General features: G+C 60.2%; 1 protein-coding gene and 1 long non-coding RNA gene across 9 annotated transcripts in view; one reads left to right on the forward strand and one right to left on the reverse strand.

Annotated features, from left to right (window-relative positions):
* The first annotated feature begins 759 nt into the window (after nucleotides 1-759).
* The window catches only part of MYRF (myelin regulatory factor), a 37,000-nt gene continuing 15,590 nt past the window's right edge, over nucleotides 760-22,169 (forward strand). For 7 of the 8 annotated variants that reach the window (XM_010335435.3, XM_010335449.3, XM_003920205.4 and 4 more), the window contains exons 1-7: nucleotides 760-955; nucleotides 14,713-14,800; nucleotides 15,047-15,310; nucleotides 18,689-18,750; nucleotides 19,676-19,955; nucleotides 20,946-21,196; nucleotides 21,275-21,398. In XM_010335435.3, the coding sequence (XP_010333737.1) occupies nucleotides 910-955; nucleotides 14,713-14,800; nucleotides 15,047-15,310; nucleotides 18,689-18,750; nucleotides 19,676-19,955; nucleotides 20,946-21,196; nucleotides 21,275-21,398 (1,115 nt within the window). In that variant the 5' untranslated portion in view covers nucleotides 760-909. The remainder of the gene's footprint in view (nucleotides 956-14,712; nucleotides 14,801-15,046; nucleotides 15,311-18,688; nucleotides 18,751-19,675; nucleotides 19,956-20,945; nucleotides 21,197-21,274; nucleotides 21,399-22,169) is intronic. The other variant, XM_074401583.1, reaches the window with a different exon arrangement.
* Nucleotides 2,181-5,570, reverse strand: LOC104650828 (uncharacterized). Its single transcript, XR_744422.3, has 3 exons — nucleotides 5,426-5,570; nucleotides 4,156-4,244; nucleotides 2,181-2,956 (listed from the first exon to the last, which is right to left on the reverse strand). It is a non-coding gene; the product is annotated as an uncharacterized LOC104650828 (long non-coding RNA).

Consider the following 22,169-nt stretch of genomic DNA (forward strand, 5'->3'; position numbering starts at 1 on the left):
AATTAAACAAAATGGAAAAAAATCAGTTCCTCAGTCTCAATAGGCACATTTCCAGTGCTCACTTGTGGCTAGTGACCATATTGGACAACACAGGGAACGTTTCCGTCATCACAGCCACAGGATAGGACTTCCTGGCAGTCCTTAATGCATTGAGCCCCAGTCTTCCCAACTGTAAAATGCAGGTAACAGCAGTATCTCCTTGCTAGGGTACCTGTGAGGACTGCGTGACATAACGCCTGTGTGGCCCGGCACAGAACACACGTTTCCCTAAACGCAGGCCGTTATTGTTGCTGAGCTGGGGTGGTAGGTAACGAGAGGGATGTGGGCTGCCTCTGAGGTTTGGATTCGGAATCCTGACGTCTCGCCCTGTCCAAGGCGAAGGCGAGGATGGCGGGGACAGGCCCTTCCCGTCCGGACCCCACAGAGGCCAGGTAGCCCTTGCCCCCCGACCCCCCCGACCCGGGAAGGCCCCGCGCCCCGCAAACCTGGGATGGCCCCGCTCCCCCGGCTTGAGACGACTCCGGGCCGCGTAAACCTTGGACGGCCCCGCGTCCCCCGATCCGGGAAGGTTCCGCGTCCCGCAAGCCTGGGACGGTCCGGCGCCCCCCGACCCTGGACGGCCCTGCGCCAAGCGCCGCCTGCAGGAGCCCGGAGCGTGGTGCCCGCGGCGGGGCCCGGCGCAGCGCGGACCGGCAGGGGGCGCTGGACCCGGCGGGCGGAGCGCGTGGGGCGCGTGGGGCGGGCAGGGGCCGGGCCAGGGCCGCGCGGGGGGCGAGCGCGGCGGCGGACCCGGCGGGATCGCAGCAGGAGCCCAGCCGGGACTGTCGCGCGGGCCGCGCCGGCGATGCCGCGCCCCCGGGCCGGGCTGTAGCGGGGCCGCGGCCGGAGTGCGCGCCGGGCAGGCGGGACATGGAGGTGGTGGACGAGACGGAGGCGCTGCAGCGCTTCTTCGAAGGTGAGAGACCGCGGGCTGGCGGAGGCGACACTCCGGCTCTGGGAACCCCCGGCCGATCTCCCCGGGGGTTGGGGTCCCACACTGTGTTTCTTCCGCCTCATCTGGCTGGGACCCTCCTCCAGGCTGGCACCAGCCTGCCGAGACAGACTCCCGGGGGCTACCACCCACCGCCGCTGGAGTTGGGCTCCCCTTCCCTGCTCCTCAACTCGCAGCTCCCTTGGGGCTGTGACCCCTTCCAGGTCCGGACCTCCTTTGAGCCTTCCAAGACCTGGAGCTTTCCCTAAATTGCCACACTCCCGCCCACAGCGCACTTCCCGAGTCTGGGGACCCTCTACGGTGCTTCACCTGAACCCCAGAACCCCAAGCACCCACTTCAAGGCCCAGGCCCCCAGTGTGCCTTCTAGGACCTTCTATACTTCTTGAGGCTGACACCCCAGCCTGCTTCCCAGAATCTGGGACCCCCGCCTAGAGTCCAAGACCCCAGTGAGCCCTTCAGGTTGGCACCATTCCCCCTGACTTCCAGGAGCTGGGATGGCCCCACTGTGCTTCCATGAGGGTAGGACCACCTTGGAGACCCGGACCCCTTAGGACACTGCCACTTGACATTGCCACCTGCTTTCCACCATGCTGCTCCTAGTGACTCCTCTCCTGTTTGGGGCTGGGCTCCCCCGCGTCCCCCACACCCCCCCACATGCTCTCCTAGGACTGGAACCTTCTTGAAGCTGACATCCCCACCACCAGCCACCTCTGCTCTCCCAGACCCTTCCGGTGCTGTGAATTGCATTCCTCCAGCCCTCTGAGGCTGCTCAGCACTATGTCCCCAGCCCTAGAGCTGTGCCTCTCTGACCTCGCCCCCTCAAAGAGTGACCTCACCCCCCTTTGACCCTGAAGAACCCTCCCCCTGGGGTGGAATTGACATACACCTCATAATAGCTTCTCCTGCCCCCACCCCTACATTGGTTTTGGAGGTCTCCTCCTACATCTAACCAACCCCCCCTCTTTTCCTGGGCAGCCCCTGCCTCTCCTGCAGGGCTGCCACTCCTCCTGGAGCGGCATTCTGGAGAGATGGGATGGCTGTGGGAGGGGGAGGGGAGGTGCAGGCTGACACCTCCCAGCCCACTCTGCTTCTCAGAACATCTCTGGAACATCTAGCCAGACCCTCTGGCCCTCTTTTGTGCCCCTGTCTACCAATGTAAGGGCCCAGCCCCTGGCCTGACCTCCCCCTGTCCCCGGTCCCTAAGGCCACATCCTGCTCCTTGGTGCACTGAGAACCTTCCTTTCGTGTGTGACCCTATCAGGGCTTCAGGGCAGGGAACTAGGGTCCAAATTCCAAGCCCCAGATTCCTATGGAGTCCTGTGGAGGAGAGAAGCAGGTCTTTTTTTTTTTTTTTTTTTTTTTTTTTTTTTTGAGATGGAGTCTCGCTCTGTCGCCCAAACTGGAGTGCAGTGGCGTGATCTCGGCTCACTGCAACTTCCACCTCCAGGATTCAAGCGACTCTCCTGCCTCAGCCTCCCAAGTAGCTGGGACTACAGGCTCACACGCCCAGCTCATTTTTGTATTTTTAGTAGGGATGCAGTTTCACCATGTTGACCAGGATGGTCTCGATCCCTTGATCTTGTGATCTGCCTGCCTCGGCCTCCCAAAGTGCTGGGATTACAGGTGTGAGCCATCGCGCCTGGCCAGAAGCAGGTCTTTCTGTGCCTCAGTTTCTCTCCCTCTGTGACTTGGGAGGTAGGAACCCTTCTTCACGCCTCCTGGCTTAGCAGCCCATGCAGGGGCACCCCCAAGCCTCAGTCGTCCCACTCCAGGGTTCTGGACACCCTGCAGACCCAGACCCCAAGAATTCAGGCTTGGACTAGATTGAATGGTTGACCCCTGAGTTGGCTGGGTCATCTGAAGGTCTTGGGTCATCTGAAGGTCTTAGGTCACCCGGCATCTGTCTCTCCCCAGACAATGGTTGATCCTTAGGAGCTCTTGAGGGGCCTGGCAAGGTTTGAGGCCTTCAGGGAAGAGGGAACAAGACGTTAGTGCTTGCCTGGGTTACTGTTTGTGGTGCCTTGAGCCTGCTAGGTACCTAGAGGACCCATAAGCCAGGCTCCTTGACTTCTGCACTGCCTCCCCCAGAACCCTGGGCCCCGACAGAGAGCAGAGGGGTGGGCCTGGCTGGCCTGGACTCCCTGGCTCCCTCCTGGCCATGGGTGGAGGGGTGGGGGCTGACGCCACGGCTTAGCCATGCAGCGGCCTGGTGGGGGAAGGCTGTGCTGCTCCCTCCAGAGAGATAAGAGGAGACTCAAGAATGTCTGTGGGGAGCAGGGAGGGAGTGAGGCTGCCCGCCTAGGAGGGCTGGGCTGGAAATGGCTCCCAGCCCCTGCGGTGGGGGAAGGTGTGGGTGGGTGCTGAGGGCTCTGGGCCACTTGAGATGGGGAGGCCCCTGTGGGGGACCCCCTGTAGGTGTGAGGGAGGGCCTGGAGGTGGCGGGGCCTGGTGTGCGTGTGCGTGTGAGTGCGAAGTGGAGGGAGCGGAAGCTGTGCTTTTGAGTGGTGGCTGCGTCACTCCTGAGCTCACGAGAGCCGTGTGTGCGCTCACACTTGGGGCCAGGACTGGGGACACCTGAGCTCTCATCCTGGTCCGCAGTTGGCCTCCATCATCACTCAGGACAGTGGGTCTCGGACCCTGTGCTCTTGGCTCTGGGCTGGGAGACTGGCAGAGGGTTTTATTGAAGGGGCAGGAGCACAGCGAGCCCCCTCACCTGACACGGTGCCCCTCCCTGGGCACGCCCAGCATAGGTGCTGGGTCCTGCCCTGTGCCAGTGGTGGGCTGGGGGCTAAGGCGCTTTGGGCCTCGGGTGGGAGGCCGGGACAGGGCGGCCCCCTCGAGGCTGGTACAGCCGGGCCCCCGTGACCGCCTGGCTAATCCCCTAGAGAGAGGCCAGGCAGCCCAGATCGGCGGGCACAGGGCCTGCAGAGAGGGGACCCGCCTGGCAGGATGCACTGGCTCCCAGCAGGTAAACCGGGTCCCAGGGTCAGGTGTGCTCCTCATCCACTCGTGGGCTGGGGCCTTGGACTCCCAGAGCCAGGGCAGGCATGGGACGGGCAGTGTCTCAGAATTCGGCCAGAACCTGAGAGTTCCGGGGCAGGCTGGGCCACTGAGAGTGGGGTGACCATCTGTGCCCTCCAAGGAACCCCCAGAGAGCTCTTACCCTCTCTAGGTCCTTTTTTCTTCAGCTGCAAGACAGGAGAGGGTGGCAAAGAAAGTTTTCTCAGCTCTGAAGAACCTCATGTCCCAGCCCTGGAAACCAGGGACATTTTAGAGTATGAATGGCACGAGGGCAGCTGCTGGCCCCAGACTCTAGGGGCACATGAGGCTTGAGTGAGCAGCCAGTGCCCCCGAGAAAGCAAGCGTTGTGCAGGGAGCCTTGAAGGATGGAGGAAAGTCGCCTTCCGGAAGGTGCTGGAAAGACCGCTTGGAGTTTAATGGGCCTCTGCCTGGCCTCTGGAGCCCACCAGGGCTGGAGGAGGGAGGCCTGGGATTTCAGCCCTTCTGAACCTGATGGGTAGCCTGGACTGGTGACTTCCTTCTCTGGCCTCATTCCCCTCCCAGGGTAAGTCAGTGGGTTGGACCAGAGCAGCGGCTTCCAGTGTGATTTTGTAGCCATTGAACAAACTCATGGTCTCCTGACAGGACAGGTACAGTGGATAAGCAGGGCTGGGCTCACCACAGCCTCCGGAGAGCCAGGATACTGGTTTGAAAGCCACCCTTCCCAGCTGTGGGATGGGTGAGGGGAGGGGAATGGCGCTGGCTGAGGCTCAGAGAGAAGGGAGTTGGCTGGAGTTAGCCAGAGTGGACACTTAGTCCCCAGCTGCCTGCTCTGCCACCAGAGCCTTGGGGTGGGGGACTACCTGTCAGGGGCCAGCATCTCTGCCTCAGGACAAGGTCCCAGGGAGAGAGTACCTGAGGATTTGGAAGAGAGGAACCCACCTGGCCAGGAATCTGGAGCTGGGCTGTGCCGTGTGATGGGGGCGGCACTGTGGCCATGTCAGCCTGTCCGTCTCTATCTGTCCCTGGAGCACTGAGGGAGTAGGTAGATGGGACAAGTGGCCAGGAACAGAGCTTCCTGACCCCTGACTCTCAAGGAGAGGACCTGCCTCCTGGGCCCACCCGGAGCCCCCCCCTCACCCCCCGCCGGGACTCCTGCCCCACCCTCCAAGGCATGGAGCTGCTTGCCAGACTTGCTCCAGGCCCTGAGCCCAGGCAGGAGAGGAAACGGTAGTAGGGGGTCTGACTCATCCTCATGTACCCAGCACCCAGTGCAGGGCAGGGTGGGGGAGTGGGCAGGAAGTGTTCTCAGGGTCAACAGAGACAACAATGGTATGTGAGCAGAGGCGGCGGGGGCGGGGGACGAACCCCAGAAAGTACCTCTCTGGAGGGCCTGGGGTCAGTGCAGGGCTGAGAAGCTGGCAGTTACCCACCCTTGGGCCTCAGGGTCTCTCCTGAGTCTGGAAGGCTGGACAGAGTGCTCCTTGGGGTCTTAGGTAGAGCCAGGGAAGGCATTTGAGGGCAAAATGTCCTTTTCCTTGGGGGCCTGGCCCCCCACTTCCCAATCCCAAGGGGTTACAGATGGGAGGGCCCTGGCAGCAGAGGTTTCTGGGTAACAGCCCAGCAGGGCTGCTGATTGGCTACTGCCCTTGGACTTTGCCCTCCTTGATAAGGAACTGGGAGCAGAAATTATTAACTGAATCATTAACCGGGTGGCCCCGCCCTGCCCAGGCAGCCTGCCTTACCTTCCCACCTTCCTCCTCATGGACATAGCACCCTCCTGGCCCTCAGTTTCTCTCATTGCCTTGGGTGCTGGGATATGTGGTGGCCTCCTCTCCTATCTCTAGGCCTTCAGCCTCTGCTACCACGGGATGCGGGTACCTCTTGGCTGGGTCTGGGGATGAGAGGATGTAACGGTTTTGTGCATTCGCCAGCGGGGACAGCTAGGGTCTGTTCCTAGCTCTGCTGCTTACCCACAGTCCTTCTCTTGGCTGTATCAGGGCACCGCTGTGCCTCCACTTTCTCATCTGTAAAATGGGCATGCAGTTGTAATAGCAGGGCCTCCATCCTAGGGTTTCTGCGGTGATTAGGTGAGATAGTGCCTGGCCTGGTGAACACGCCATCGGCCCCTGGCACGTGCCCTGCGCCCTAGGGTAGATCACTGCCCCTAAGCTTACAGGGCTTGTTGAGCATGTTCTGTGGTTCTGTGCTAGGGCTTGCACCATGACAGCTCTGACCCGATGTGGCCCAGATGCCTGGTCCTGGTCCCTGGCACATCCAGTGGGCCTGCCCCACCCTCCCCTTCCAAGATTTGGATCAGGTTCTTGCTGCCATTGAGGGGGAGGGGACTTGACTGTATTGTGGCCTCATCTGCCGCACCCAGGCCACAGCTCTTTGCATGTTGTCTTCCTGGAGTCCTGGGGAGCAGTGGAAGGGAGGGTGATGTCCTATTTCTGAGGAGTGGGCAGGAGAGGAAGTCAATGATGTGTCAGCTCAACTCAGGGTGGCCGCATCAGAGCCGGGACGGGAGCCTGGGTCCCAGCTGAGTGCCAGCCTAGGGTGGGCAGGGAAGGGGCCTCTCCTCCTGGCAGGCTGAGGGGTGGCTCCAGCATGGGTGGCCAGGCCAGATGATGTCTGTGCAGCCTCCTTGACCTCTCTAGACCTCAGAGCCCTCACTCACATGGTCAAGGTTTCGTGATGTTGAGCAGTTAGACTCCACCAGTGCCAAGGCCTGGAGTGAGAGGGGGAGGGGCAAAGCACTCGGGTGGGGAGTATAGTTGGGTCTGGAGCCCCCCCCCCACCAGCCTGGATTATGGAGGGGCTCCCTGTGCCGCAGGTCACATCGTGAGGGAAGTTCTCCCTCCAGCTGACCCGGGTCCCTGCAGCCCCTGGAGTGCCCCCACATCCTCTGTCTCCTCTGTGGAGCCCCTGTCTCTCCTAGGTCCCTCCAGCCTCCCTCACTCCCCTCTCTTCTCCCTCTGTGGCTGGGGGAAGGAAATTCCCATCGCCTGCTCTGCTAGCTTGGAGGTGGGGGGCTGCCTTTAGGGTGGGGAGTTGCGCCTGTGACACTGAGTTCACCCAGTGGGGTCTGGCTCCAGCCCGAGCTGCTTCGGGAGGGTCTGACAGCAGGTAGAGAGGGACTTGGAGGGAAGAGGCGGAGGCGGGAGCTCTTCCTGGGTGGCCGCTAAGCTAACCCACACACGCGCCGCCATGCCTGTAGGCCTGGGCTTGCCGTCGGTCAGTGAGCATTTGTGTACACACGTGTCCCGGCACACATGCCTGTGAAGAGTGCAGAGATGTGAACACGCACGGCCATGCTCATACCTCAGGGCTTGTGCACTGGCTGTCCTCACCATCTGGAACCGTCTAAAGTGCTAGACATTTTACTGCTCTTGTCATCTGACTCTGCTCCCTAGAATGCCTGCCCTCCATTCCAGCAGGGCTGTGGTCTCTTTTGCTCACCACTGTGCGCTATGCTTGCCTGACACATAACAGGTGCTCAGTAAATAACTGCCGAATGAATGAAGGGGCACAGGTGAATGCTGGTGTGCACATGTGTGCGTGTGTGTGTGGCATGCCACTGTGTGTTAGTACTGTGTATGTGTGAGCAGGGGGTGTGTGGTATGTGATCATGCACATGTGGATACCTGACTGTGGGGTGTTCCCTTATGTACGTCTGTGTGTGTGCGTGTGTGTGTGTGTGTTGCAGTATCCCTGCATGGGGCCACGATGACGCGCAGGCACAAATGGGCACACGTGACCCTGGTGGAGACCTGTGCCCACCCCAAGCTGCAGGGTCTCTACGTGGCACCTCGTGGCCTGCCCGCTCTGGTCCCTGTGGGAAAGAGTAGGAACACGTAGCAGCCACTGGCCTCAGTGCTGTTGGACCGAAGCTGCTGGCTTTGGAGCATCTTGGGGCTGTGAGTTCAGCCTTGTGTGGACCTGAGGACAGAGTGGCAGCTTCATGGGGACTTGCATGCATGGAGCCATAGTCAAGGGTGGCTGTAGATTCTGGCTCTCGCCAAGCCTGTAATCCCAGCACTTTGGGAGGCCAAGGCGGGCGGATCACGAGGTCAGGAAATCAAGACCAGCCTGGCCAACATGGTGAAACCAAAAATACAAAAAAATTAGCTGGTTATAGTGGCACGTGCCTCTAATCCTGGCTACTTGGGAGGCTGAAGCAGGAGAATCACTGAACCCGGGAGGCAGAGGTTGCAGTGAGCCGAGATCAGGCTATTGCACTCCAGCCTTGGCGGCAGAGCAAGACTCCATCTCCAGGAAAAAAAAAAAAAAAGGGATTCTAGGTCTCCTAGAAAAGAGGGTTTTCTAATTGGGTGCAGTGGCTCACACCTGTAATCCCAGCACTTTGAAAGGCCGAGGCAGATAGATCACCTGAGGTCAGGAGTTCGAGACCAGGCTGGCCAACATGACCCCATCTCTACTAAAAATACAACAATTAGCCAGGTGTGGTGGCAGACACCTGTAATCCCAGCTTCTCAGGAGGCTGAGGTGGGAGAATCGCTTGAATTCAGGAGGTGGAGGTTGCTGTGAGCTGAGATTGTGCCACTGCACTCCAGCCTGGGCAATAGAGTGAAACTTTGCCTTAAAAAAAAAAAAAAGAAAGAAAAAGAAAAGGGAGAGAGGTCTTTGAGGATTTGATGCAGAGAGGCAAAGGGTTGCTTGTCCAAGCAAGCATCTGACCTGAAGGCATTTTGACTAAGAAGGCTCTAGTTACAAGTTGAACCTGAAGCAGAGGCAGCTAGCAGTTATAGATTATATTAATAAAGACAGAAAGTCCAAACCAAAGGAGGTGAGGCCCACTGTGCCTTGCCCCCATAGAAACTGGCTGGGCGATGAGCCATAACACTGGGGGCCCTCTGTGACTGTGGGGAAGGGGAGGGCCTGCCTGGGCAGGCCAGGAGGCAGTCACAGAAGGCCGACCCACTGGAAGGGATGGCTGGGGCCGAGGCTCGGAGACCGGACTGTGCTGTGCATGTGTAAGAAATAGCAGCAGGGGTCAGGTGCAGTGACTCACACCTGTAATCCCAGCACTTTGGGAGGCTGAGACTGACGGATCACCTGAGGTCAGGAGTTCGAGACCAGCCTGGCCAACATGGTGAAACCCCATCTCTATTAAAAAAAACACAAAAATTAGCCGGGCTCGATGGCTCAAGCCTGTAATCCCAGCACTTTGGGAGGCTGAGGCGGATGGATCACGAGGTCGAGAGATCGAGACCATCCTGGTCAACATGGTGAAACCCCGTCTCTACTAAAAATACAAAACATTAGCTGGGCATGGTGGCGCATGCCTGTAATCCCAGCTACTTAGGAGGCTGAGGCAGGAGAATTGCCTGAGCCTAGGAGGCGGAGGTTGCGGTGAGCCGAGATCGCGCCATTGCACTCCAGCCTGGGTAACAAGAGCGAAACTCCGTCTCAAAAAAAAAAAAAAAAAAAAAAAAAAAAAAAAAAAAAAAAAAACAAACCACACACAAAAATTAGCCAAATGTGGTGGTACAAACCTGTAATCCCAGCTACTCGGGAGGCTGAGGCAGGAGAATTGCTTGAACCTGGGAGGCAGAGGTTGCAGTGAGCCAAGATTTTGCCACTGCACTCCAGCCTGGGTGACAGAGCAAGACTCCATCTCAAAAAAAAAAGAGTAGCAGCTGAGTGCTGGCCTTGCGTCGCAGGGACTTAGGAGAAAGCCAAGGCCCCTCGGAGGCTCCGGAGTGGCCTCGGGGGAGGGGACGGCCTGGGCAGAGGCTCGAGGGCAGGAAGGAGATGGTAGTCCCAGGGGAGATGGAAACAGGTTGGTTGACACTGACTGAGGAATGGCCTCCTGGGGGTCTCCTGGCTTAAGGCTCACTCCATCGCAGGGATTCATGCTCCATCTGATGGCGGAGGAGGCCAGGGCTCAGGTCACTTGCTGAGGGTCAGAGCCATGAAGTGGGGTTCACATTAGAAGCCAGGCCTCTTTGAGTCTGGGGATCTCTCTGTGCATCATGGTAATGTCCAGGTGGGCTGTCTCCACTACCACCCTGGCCCTCAGCTGCGGCCTGGAGCTAGGGCATCCCTCAGGTTCAGATGCCCCAAGTGGACACTCAGAGCACCTGGAGTCCTTGGGAACCGGCCTGGGCCCTGGTGCCCTCTGTACCCCAGGTTCAGGTCGACCAGGCCTGGCCAGCATCCTCGGGCCCCAGCCCACCCTACCCACAGCCACGTGGCTGACGGGATTTCCGCCATGTTTGGGGCATGAATTGACAAGTGCCCCATTGACGGGCCAGGGGAGGGGGTGGGCAGGGCACAAGCCTCCCACTGTGCCGTGTCCCCACCCTCCCCCGTTCCCCGGGACAATGGCCGAGACTCAGCCAGAGGCCACAGCTGGTGGGTGGGGGGGATCATGAGCACGAGGAGGGGCAAAAGGGAGGGTCCTGGGTGGAGGGACCACCTGGGCCCCTGCTCGCTCTCATCCTGCACCTGGTTTGGGTGCCCTCTGTTCCTTTTCTGGACAGCTGGGTGGCCTTAAAGGGAGGAGGAGAGAAGAGGGAGGGGAGGGAGCTGCCTTCCTATAGTTGGGATCGCAGCCTGCCTGGGAAGGGGCAGTGTCTGGCTCCTGTTCCAGGCAGGTAATAAAGGGCCTAATTAATGAGGAACAGCTGAGGTGCACAGCTCAGCAGGGCAGGGGCGGAACCTGGAGGGGCCCTGGCTAGCCCCGGCCCTGGCCACAGCATGGCCTGGCCGAGGTTCCTCGGTGACCACTTGGCTCATCTACTCCGCAAACGTTTCCTGGGTGCCTGCCGTGTGCGGGGATACTATATCCCAGAGAGACAGAATAGGGCAGCCCTCATAGCCCAGCATCTGCCCCTGCAAGCTACAGGCACGCACCCATCCTTTCTGAGCCTCTGTTTCCTCGTCTGTAAAATGAAGAAAAAAGAAAATCACCTACCTCATAGGGTTGGGATGAGAATTCAATATGAGCCATGTAAAGTGCGTGGCACGGGGCTGGGCACAGAGTGGCCACGGGGTGAGTGAGCTGTGGGTGGTGGGTGGGCGGCAGACACCCATGCTGCCCGGTGAGGTGTGTGGAGGTGGGAGGGTAAAGAGCTGATGAGGAATCACAGCGCCGCTGCCGCTCCTCCATCCCCTGCTAAAGAGAATGGCAGAGTCAGAGACGGCTTCTTGGGGGAACTTACATTTAAGCCAAAACCTAAAGCGTGAATAGGACCCGGCTTTCTCGGCCTTAGGAAACAGCTCCGAACAGCATGCGCCAAGGCCCTGACGTGGGGCGAAGGATGGAAAGGAGGCAGGAGCTAAGCAGGGGGAGGAGTGAAGGAAGGGGGCCTGGGGAAGGAGAGAAGGCTGTGGGGGCAGGCAGGGGACCATGCCAGGCCTTGGACTACAGAGGGCTCCGCATTTCTCCCAAGCAGTGGGAAGCTGCCGAAGGGTTAGAGGAGGCGAGGACAGAGATGCTGCTTTGTGAGCTCATGCTGCTGCGTTCGGGTTGCTGGGCCCTGGGTAGCCTCTGGCAGGCCGGGCTTCCCTTCTCTCAGAGAGGTCTTGAGGATCAGAATGAGCATGTGGCCTGCGTTCCGCTTTCCGCCTGGCAGGTGCCCCCGGTCGGGCTCCAGTGATGTTCTGGGGATCTTTGGGGAGCACTAGGGAGGGGTGCTCCCAAGAGTGTGCCCATGGGACCCTACCCCTGTCCGGGGTTCTTGGGGGCTCTGCCCTCAGCCTCAGCAATCCCTGGGCTTTGGCAAGCCCCCACCCTCAGCTTGTCCTCCTGGAATGTCTGTTAGAAATCTCCAGCGTGGTTCGTGGGCGGGCTGGGGGCCGAGCGGCGTGGGGAAGAGACGAGGCAGCCTCCGGGGCTTCCAGGAGAAGGTGTGGGGTCAGCGTTCCTCAGGAGGCCCTCCGAGCCCCCAACCCTCAAACTTCTCCCCCACCCACTGGCCCTCCCTAACACTGCCCCATCGGCTCCCTCCTCCCACCTCCTTCCTCCGTCCTCCGGCCGCCCAGACCCTGGCACGGGAGGGTCCCTCCTCCCCCAAAGCACATCTGGTTCTCGTTAGGGTCTCCCAGGATGCCTCTGCCTGAGGCCCCCTATCCTGAGGGAGGTGGGTAGGAGGATTAGGGGCGATTAGGAGTGCTCCTGGCCAGGAGAGGAGGGGGCTGGGCCTATTATAAATAGCAACACCATGCCTGCCTCAGCCCATCATTCACTGTAAATTCCAAGTTCAGGCTTAAAAACTTGCAGCTTCAGCGGCCAGGGTGGGGGCGATGCACCGGGTGGTGTGGGGAAGGCACAGCGACCACCAGCCACACCTTCCCCCTTGGAGTCAGACCCCTGCACCTGGTTGGAATCCTCCTTGCTGTGTTGCCTTGGGTAAGAGACTTGACCTCTCTGAACAGAAGGGATGGTGATCATGTCACCTCTCTGAACAGTGGTGTTGTTATCACCATCCCCACGGTTGAGAGAGGGAAAACTGCAAGAAAGCAGCCAGGACTCTTGGGCATCAAGGGGAAGACATCAAGTGACAGCCACTGTCACTGCCACTGTCACTGTCATCACCGTGAGGAGTTGAGAAGCACCGGGAGATACTTAGTATAAGCCTCGGTCACGTCACTGCCTCTGTCATGGTCACCATTCTGGCTGTGAGAATTGAGTAACACGCTGCAGGTGAAGAGCCTGCACGATGCCTTGCACAGAAGGCACTCCTGTGATTAGGCCTGTAATCCCAGCACTTTGGGAGGCTGAGGCGGGCAGATACCCGAGGTCAGGAGTTCAAAACCAGCCTGGCCAACTTGGTGAAACCCCGTCTCTACTAAAAATGCAAGAAATTAGCTGGGCGTGGTGGCGGGTGCCTGGAATCCCAGCTACTCGGGATGCTGAGGCAGGAGAATCCCTGGAACTGGGAGGCGGAGGTTGCAGTGAGCCTAGATTGCGCCGACTCACTCCAGCCTAGGTGACAGAGCAAGACTCCGTCTCAAAAGAAAAGAAATTCCTGTGATTATTAATGTACTAGACTCACAAAGTGCCTGGCACACAGTAGGGACTCAATAAATGGGGCCCGTGGTTTCTGGGAAAGGCAGGGTGGGGCCTGAGCAGAGGCGGGGTCCGGGAACCTAGGCACGAGGGCTGGCCACGCCCAGCTTGGGAAGCTGCTCTTGCCCTGGCTGCACTGCCCTGGACGGCCACTGGCGCTACGTGGTGGGTGTCCCTTGTTCCTAGCTGGGCAAGCCAGGGGTGGGGGTCAGCAGGAGGGCCCTGGCCTGTTGCAGGCAGCGCGTGACTCCTAGGAGGGCTTAGCCGCTCATTAATCACCTAAGCGGGGCTCAGCATTCTTGAAATGCCGGCTGGGGCCAAGGAGGGGCCTGGGCAGGGGGCTCCCGGGGACCCTAGGGCTCTGGGGCTGGGAAGTGAGACGGCTGTGGCGACCGCTGAGCACCCACTGTGTGGCCGGCACTTCACAGACCGAATCTTGTTTCATACTCAAAACAGCACTGTGAAGCGACAGCAGGACATGTCCCCATTGCACGAATGAGGAGACTGAGGCTCAGGGAGGGCTTGTGACCTGCCCAAGGTCATACAGCAGGGAGCGGCTGAGACAGGATTTGTTCCTGGGCCTGTCTGAGCTCAACAGGAGAGGGCAGACCCCAGACTTAGGCTCCAGCGGCCTGTGGGAGGGGCCCTCCTGCCTCAGTGGTGCTGGCCAGCCCAGGTCAGCAGTGTGGGTGAGGCTGTCCTCCACTATCGGGGTTGACGCATCTCCCACGTCAGCCCCCTTATCACCCTGCCCTCTGGCTCCCCCCGCAAGGTGACCCAGGGAGGCGAAAGGCCGGCACCTCCCCTGTCCTTCCTCTTGATGCCCAAGAGCTCTGGCTGCCTTTCCTCCAGGGGCTCCTCCCCTTGATGGGGCCGGGGCCAGCGCCAAGGGCCCAGGAGAGTGCGGCCGGCAGAGGAGTGGAGCTCTGGCAGCCATCATTCTCTGCTGGGTGGCTGAGGCAAGCCCTTCTCTCTCTAGGCCTCTGCCTCCTCTGGAAAAAGGGGGCTAAGTACCCCAGCCTGTGACCCAGAGGGTGATGGGCATATCCAGTGAGGATGTGGGGGGGGGGGCTTTCCTGATTCTGATCCCCACTCCCCCTGCAGCCAGGCCTGGGTGCAGGAGGCTCCCCCAGCCCTGTGGGCCCCCAGGATATATGGTCCCACTCAGCCAGGCTTTGTGCTTCCGCATGCCTGGAGCTGGGCCCTCTGGAACTGACCCCTGGAGGACAAGGCAGGACAGTGCCTGTTGGGTTCAAGCCACCCTATCGAGGGCAGTGGACCACCCATGGGGCTCTCGACTTAGTAAGCACCTCATTTGTGCCTCACAGTACCCCAGAAGACAGACGGAGAGTGACTCCATTTGACAGATGAGCAGAAAGGACTTGCTCCCTGTCACGCAGCTAGAAAGGGGCATGGAGGAGCAGGATTGGCCTCTCTGTACCCAGACCCATGCTCTGGGCCCCTGCCCTCCTCCCAGACTGAAGGTGGCCTTGTGGCAGGGTGGGGACATTATCAGTGCTTCCTGGAAAGGAAGCCCACCCCACATGGATACCCGATGGGAAGGAGCAGGGGCGTCTGTTTTGGAGGGCCAGCCTGGGCAGGGATGGAGGGCTGGGCCCTGTCATCCAGGGTCTGCAGGGAACTGAGCCCCTTCCCTAGCCCACCTCTTCTGCCCCGCAGGCCACGACATCAACGGTGCCCTGGAGCCCTCCAACATAGACACCAGCATCCTGGAGGAATACATCAGCAAGGAGGATGCCTCTGACCTGTGAGTGGCCCCGTCGCCTGGCCTGCACCCGCCCAGCCCTTAGCTCCTCACCTCCCTTCTGTCACCTGGGAGGTCTGAGGGCCGGAACTGGGGTCTTCCATAGTCCCATCTCTGAAAGCCACTCCTCGTCCCTTCCCAGCCACTGACTCCTCTGAAATCGCCACAGTTCCCTGCAGGGAGGGGGTGGCTGCTTCCCTGCTGGGTCTGGGGTCCTGGCTGGAGCTGAGCAGCCCCCCTTCCCCGCAGCTGCTTCCCTGACATCTCTGCTCCAGCCAGCTCGGCCTCCTACTCCCACGGGCAGCCCACGATGCCCGGCTCCAGCGGGGTCCACCACCTGAGCCCCCATGGTGGTGGACCCTCCCCGGGGCGCCATGGTCCCCTCCCACCCCCGAGCTACGGCGCCCCCCTGAACTGCAACAACAACAACGGCATGGGCGCTGCCCCCAAGCCCTACCCAGGGGGCGCCGGGCCCCCCATCAAGGCGGAGCCCAAGGCTCCCTATGCCCCAGGGTGAGTGAGGGCAGGGAGTGGGGGGATGCGGAGGCCTGGGGCAGGCAGGGATCCGGGCCGTGGCCATAGCCTGGGAGGTGTTGGATGCCGGCCTGGCATGGGATGGGCTGGGTGACCGGCTATGCGTGGGCAGGTGAGGGTGGGGAGGATAGGGTCAGGCCGAGGGGCGATTCCTGGGCTTTGTTCTAAGGCAGTGGGCAGCCTCGAAGCTTCTAAGCCGGGAAGTGATGAGGGCTGACGTAAGTGTTAGAAAAATCTCAGGGCTGTGTGGAGAGTGGACGGGAGGCGGCAGGACTGGAGGCCATGACTGTTTACCTTCACGGGAACACCTGGAACCCGGGCACACACGCCGGGCCCCTAAACGCCCTTCACCGCGCCAGCCCCCATGCAGTCACGCATCCGACTGACATGTCCCGTGGCCATGGGAGTTGGCCGGTGGCTCAGATGTGGCACCTCAGCTCCCCCCTTTCCAAGCCTCCTGGAGCCCGAACTCCTCCTCCCAGACCCTCCCCCTCCTCTCTCTGAGGAGTCCACACCAGGGGCCTGACCCAGGGCTGAACCTTGGGCCTGGCTTTGACCAAAGGTTCCAGGCAGCCACCCGCCCAGCCAGACCCACGGCAGCCCCCAGGGACACACGCTCACAGGGGAAGTAGTGAGCATGGGTTTGCAGGGGAGCGCAGGGCAAGGGTAGGGCCCCTGTCTCTGAGTGGAGGAGAATCAAAGCACTGGGTCCATGAATGCTGTGTTCAGACAGCCTGGCTCCAACTGCAGCCTCCACATGTGCCAGCCTTCTGCCTCAGCCAGCCTTCTGCCTCAGTAACCCATGGTCTGTTTCTTTTTTTTTTTTTTTTTTTCACATTCTTAAGTTGACTTTATTATTATTGTTATTATTTTTGTTTGAGACAGAGTCTTGCTCTGTCACTCAGCCTGGCACCATCTTGGCTCACTGCAACCTCCGCCTCCCGGGTTCAAGTGATTCTCCTACCTCAGCCTCCCGAGTAGCTGGGACTACAGGCATGCGCCACCACACCCAGTTAATTTTTTGTATTTTTAGTAGAGACGGGGTTTCATCATGTTGGCTAGGCTGGTCTCAAACTCCTGACCTCAGCTGATCCACCCGCCTTGGCCTCCCAAAGTTCTGGGATTACAGGCGTGAGCCACCATGCCTGGCCAACCCAGTTTCTGCTGTAAAGTGAGCCCCCAAATGCTTACCCTTCAAGATTATCTTGGGAAGCAAGTGAGGGCACAGAGGAAGCCCTGGTGTACGGTGGCCACTGACATGGCCGGCCGTGCTTCCTGAGCTCCCCGGCTTCTGGGGAGAAGGTAGTGGAGGCCGGGCCTGGGGTGCCAGGGGTGAACCTTTGCTGCAGAAGGCAAACTGTTTGCTCAAGGCCGTGAGGCTTTTCCTAAGCCACAGGCCCCTGGGGGGAGGGGAAGGAGAAGTAACATTTAGTAAGCGCCTGCTGGTGCCCGCTGCTCTACCACATGCCTGACTGTGTGAGCTCATCAGCCTTCCCCAGCATCCCGAGCCTGGGAGACCCCACAAGGAGCCCCGGCCACTGCTCCCGTCAGGATTCTAATGGCACACTGAAGCTCAGAGAGGGAAAAGGGCTTGTCCAGAGCCACACAGGGACTCTGTGGCCAGGGCCACTCTAGGGAGGGACCCAGGCCCAGGCCTGAGTCTAGGTGATAAACAAGACAGACATGAGGCTGGGCGTGGTGGCACACACCTGTAATCCCAGCCCTTTGGGAGGCTGAGGTAGGCAGACTGCTTGAGCCCAGGAGTTCAAGACCAGCCTGCAACATGACGCAACCCCATCTCTACAAAAAATACAAAAATTAGCTGGGTGTGGTGGTGTGCACATGTAGTCTTAGCTACTTGGGAGGCTGAGGTGAGCGAATAGCTTGGGACAGGGAGGTTGAGGTTACAGTGAGCTGTGATCACCCACTGCTGGGGACAAAGAGAGACCCTGTCTCAAAAAAAAATCAAGTGATCTGCCCGCCCTGGCCTCCCAAAGTGCCTGGATTACAGGCATGATCCCAGCACTTTGGGAGGCCAAGGTGGGCAGATTGCTTGAGGCCAGGAGTTTGAGACTGGCCTGAGCAACATGGCAAAACCCCTTCTGCGCTAAAAATACAAAAATTAGCTGGACGCGGTGGCGCATGCCTATAATCCTAGCTACTTGGGAGGCTAAGGCACAAGAATCGCTTGAACCTGGGAGGTGAAGGTTGCAGTGAGCAGAGATTGCGTCACTGCACTCCAGCCTAGGTGACAGAGCAAGACTCTGTTTCCAAAAAAAAAAAAAAGACAAGACAGGCATGGCTCTGCAGTGGCTCCTGAAGCCTAACTGGGGAGGTATTCACCAATCCATCCCCCAAAAGAGGACTAATCAGATGCCACAGAAATTTAAGAGGAAAGAACACAAGGTCCTGAGGACCTGGGGCATCAGACTGCAGGGACTGGAGGGTGTGAAAGACCCTGACACACTACAGAAGCCAAGGCCATTGTCAGGGAAGGGCAGGAAGGCAGTGGGCAGACCAAGGGGCCTGAGGCTGTGGCGAGCAGTAGGTTTGAGTCCCCATCCACGCTTTCGTATTATTCACACAAAACCTGCAGGGTCCGAGTTCTTGAACCATATAGGTCTTTACCCAAGGCCCGGAAGGTGGGTGGGTGGCTGGTAGAGGGGTGCAGGGGACTTTGAAGCCAGCCCTGGGGCTACATCCATGACAGGGCCTCTGGCACTTCCCTGGGCATGGGAATAGGGAGTTGCTCCAGATGTGGGGACCAGGAATGGCTAGAGCTGGACCCCACGTGGCCTCAGCCTCCCACTTGCTGGGCGAGCACAGGGTTCATGCAGGACGTGTTGACTTCTTGGGTTGAGTTTGTTCTTTTTCCTGAACACTGATAAAGTGAAACCTGCAAGAAAAAAATAAACCCAGGCCCGGTGGTGCTGGCTCCCTTCCCAGTCCACACCTGCCTCTGTGACCCGCTGAACGCCCCCAGGCCCAGCCCCCTAGGGCCCTGCATTTCCAGGACTCTGTGGGGCTTCAGTGAGTGCAGGAAGGGAGAAGAAGGCCTGGCCCTTGGACTGGGGCCGGAGACTTTGAGTCCCTGTGCCATCATCAGGGACACTAGTAACTGTCCCCCAAGTGCCCAGTTGGTCTGAGGGCATCCTGGGTGGCCCCCTCAGCCCCAGGCCCTGTCAGGTGCCCCAACATGGGTGGTGCAGAGAAATGCCCCCAAGGGTGGATGTGAGGAAACCTCAGTGTCCCCAGCTTCTGGGGGGGCTCTGGGACCCTGCCACTTGGAGGAGCTGCCCAGCTGAAAGGCAGGGGCTCAGCTGCTCACCCACCAGCCCCTCCCCCTGGCTCTCACAGCACACTGCCGGACTCTCCCCCAGACTCGGGCTCCGAGGCCTACTCCCCTCAGCAGGTGAATGGTGAGTCCAGCGAGCACCACCCTCCCCCTCTGGGGTTTGGGCAAGTGGTTGGGGCGGCCTTATCGGGGAAGTAGGGGAGGAGGGAGGGGGCCAGCGGCTGCCCAACGGGCTGAGATTATCGCTGGTCAAATACTCCCTGGCGCTTGGCTATTGTTTCCCCACGGGTGGGTGGGGAGCCTGGCCCTGCCTCTGAGCAAGTATCCCCGCCGTGATGCCACCCGCCTGCCCGCCTGCGCCATCATGGACGCGCCCTTCGGCGGTAAGTGGGTGGCTGGGGAAGGCCGTGGGTGCAGCCTGAGCACAGGCTTCCCAGGCCGGGCCCACCTCAGCTTAGAGGGTGCTCAGGGGTGCCCCGGCCCCCAGGTGGCCAAGAGCAGAACCACCGCGGGCAGCAGGCTCCCCGCAGCCCAGAGTGGGGTCAAGAGTTCTGTTTATCTTACCAAAAACATCCCTGGAATGCCTCCTGGGGAACAAAGGGAGCTGGGGCCTCCCTGCTCAGACTGGGGGGCTGGCCCCTGGAAACCCAGTAGAGGGGCTGCCTGCTGGAGGGAGGAGCACCGAGCAGGCCTGGCCCGGGGGTCTCCGGAGACTCCTTCCTGAGGCCCAGAGGAGGAGTAGGCCTCAGAGGAGAGGGGAACAATGTTGGGGGGGGGCATGAGATTTGGCTTGGATTCCCTGGCTCAGCCTAGGGGCAGGAGGTGGCTAGAATGGGGTGAAGGGCTGTCCTCCCTCGGGCAGGGTTGTGCCCCTGCCCAGGCCTCTAGTGGGTGGCTGATCAACCACCCTCCCACTGGGGGTAGATTGGGGGCAGCCCCTAGACTTGGCCCAGGATGGGGTGGAAGCAGGAGACTGTGTTGGGGAGGATGGTGCCCAGGAGCCTGAGGGACGGTGGTCACAGATGCCTGCTTCCCCATCTCTCCTGCAGAACCCCATCTCCTGCGTACGATAACCCCTGAGACGCTGTGCCATGTGGGAGTGCCCTCCCGCCTGGAGCATCCGCCCCCACCTCCAGCCCACTTGCCAGGCCCCCCACCGCCTCCACCACCCCCACCGCACTACCCTGTCCTGCAGCGGGACCTGTACATGAAGGCTGAGCCCCCGATCCCTCCCTACGCTGCCATGGGGCAGGGGCTGGTGCCCACTGAGCTCCACCACACCCAGCAGTCCCAGATGCTGCACCAGCTCCTGCAGCAGCACGGAGCTGAGTAAGACGTGGGCGGCCAGCTCCCTGGGGTGGGAAGGTGGGGTGCGGGGACCAGGGTGGGCGGCAGACAGGCCAGAGAGGGAGGTAGGGGTGGGGATGTACCCAGGAAGAGCAGAAGGCTCTGCAGGGCAGATCGGGGTCAACAGATTTACACACGTTTGCCCAGCAATGCCTTGGGGGGTTTACAGCCGTGGCTAATTGCTCACAACTACCTTATCTAGTGGGCACAGGTAGGTAAACTGAGGTCCCGATGGGGGAAATGTCCCGCCCAGACCATGAGCCAGGGTCAAAGCCAAGACAGGGCCCAGCCGGGGCTGTGCTGTTACCCAGACCCCAGTGGCTTTCCAGATGTCTCATGGAACCCTCAGGTTTCTGAGGAGTCTTCTTCCTAGACCCAAGCCCCCAACTCTGACTACCGGCTGTCTTTTCATCTGCTTTATCACGTGGAGAGTCCATGACAGGCTTAGGTCAAAGGAAGGTTCTGCGGTCAAAACATTTTGTAAACCAGAAGGGAAAGGGGTGCTGCGGAGTCCCCCCGAAACTCCCCACCCCAGGAAGCTGCCTTCCCTGGCTTTTGTGGCCCAGGCACTCTGTGGCTTGGTTCTGATCACGGGGCCTGCTCTCCATAGCACCCCTGCTATAAAGGATGACCTTGAGTGTGACATGCAGGCAGGCACAAACTCATTCATTCCTCGAGCGACTGCTGTGATTCCGTGAGCCAGCCTTCTTGCTGGGCGTGATGGAGACGCCAGTCAGGTGTGGCTCCTGTCCACAGTCTGGGGGAAGGGAAGAGTGATGGAGGCAGAAAATGACGACATGTATAGATGGGGAGTAGGAGGAGGTAAAGCCTGAGGGCTTCCTGCAGGAGGTGTCCTCTGGGCGGGGCATATCCTGGCCCAAACAGGTTAAAGAGGGGGGACAGGTGGATACTACCCAGTGGGAGGGGCTCAGGGAGAGCCAGCCCCCATGGGACACTCTTCTGTTTCCCCAGGCTCCCCACACACCCCTCCAAGAAAAGGAAGCACTCCGAATCCCCCCCCAGCACCCTCAATGCCCAGATGCTGAATGGAATGATCAAACAGGAACCCGGGACGGTGACAGCCCTGCCTCTTCATCCCACTCGCGCCCCATCCCCACCCTGGCCTCCCCAGGGTCCGCTCTCCCCAGGCCCTGGTTCCTTGCCTCTCAGCATTGCCCGCGTCCAGACACCGCCTTGGCACCCACCAGGTGCCCCCTCCCCAGGTACGTGGCTGGCCAACCCTTCAAGATGGGGTATAGGGCCCGGGGCGCAGGGCCCACATGGACGTTCCCTCCCTCCAGGCCTCCTTCAGGACAATGACAGCCTCAGTGGCTCCTACCTGGACCCCAACTACCAGTCCATCAAATGGCAGCCCCATCAGCAGAACAAGTGGGCAACCCTGTACGACGCCAACTACAAGGAGCTGTGAGTCCCCTGTGCCATTCCCCACTCCTCCAGGCCACCCCATCTTTGGACGCCCCAGCCCAGGACTCCGTCAAGGTCCCAGAGCAGGGTCTGGGAGCACCCATTTCCCAGAAGAGCAAACAGGCTCAGGGAAGAGCCAGGACTGGCACTCAGGGCTCCCTGAGAAGGTGATGACTGCCAGGGAGGGACAGCTGGGAACCAAGTCAGGGAGAAGTGGGCAGTTGGGTGTTTTTTCCTGGCTCCTCCTTCCCTGCCTCCTCCCACTGCATTCCAGGAAGGTAGCCGGAAGCTGAGCTCAAGCTGGGCTCTCCCGGCAGCCCCCTCCCTGGAGAGAGGGAGGAGGGGCTGGGGAGGATCCGGTCAGAGGTTGCCTGAGCATTCCTAGTGCCCCCTCCACACCCAGATGGCTCCATCTTCCCAGGTCCCAGGCTGGGAGCCTGTGGGGACCATTCCCCTGGCTCCCCTAGAAGGCCAGTGAGTAGGTGACAGGGTAACTGGGCATTGCCAGGCCTGGGCCGATGGCTGAGACCAGCTGCCTGGAGTTGGGTACTCTAGGCCTTGAGGGAATTCTTAGCTAGCAGCCCCAGGGCTGGGGAGCTTTTGGCTGCTGTGGAGGCTGAAGGGTCCCATGAGGTCCTGCCAGGTGGGGGTGCAGTCGTATGGTGGTCCAGCCTCTCTGGCATGGGGATGAAGCCCCCTACTCTTACCCCCATACTCTTTGGGCCACCCTTGCCACCCCAGGTCCCAAGGCCAGGAAGCTTGGCAGCTGCA

The sequence above is a fragment of the Saimiri boliviensis genome, chromosome 6 (genome assembly GCF_048565385.1).
Source record: "Saimiri boliviensis isolate mSaiBol1 chromosome 6, mSaiBol1.pri, whole genome shotgun sequence".
Lineage (NCBI taxonomy): Eukaryota > Metazoa > Chordata > Mammalia > Primates > Cebidae > Saimiri > Saimiri boliviensis.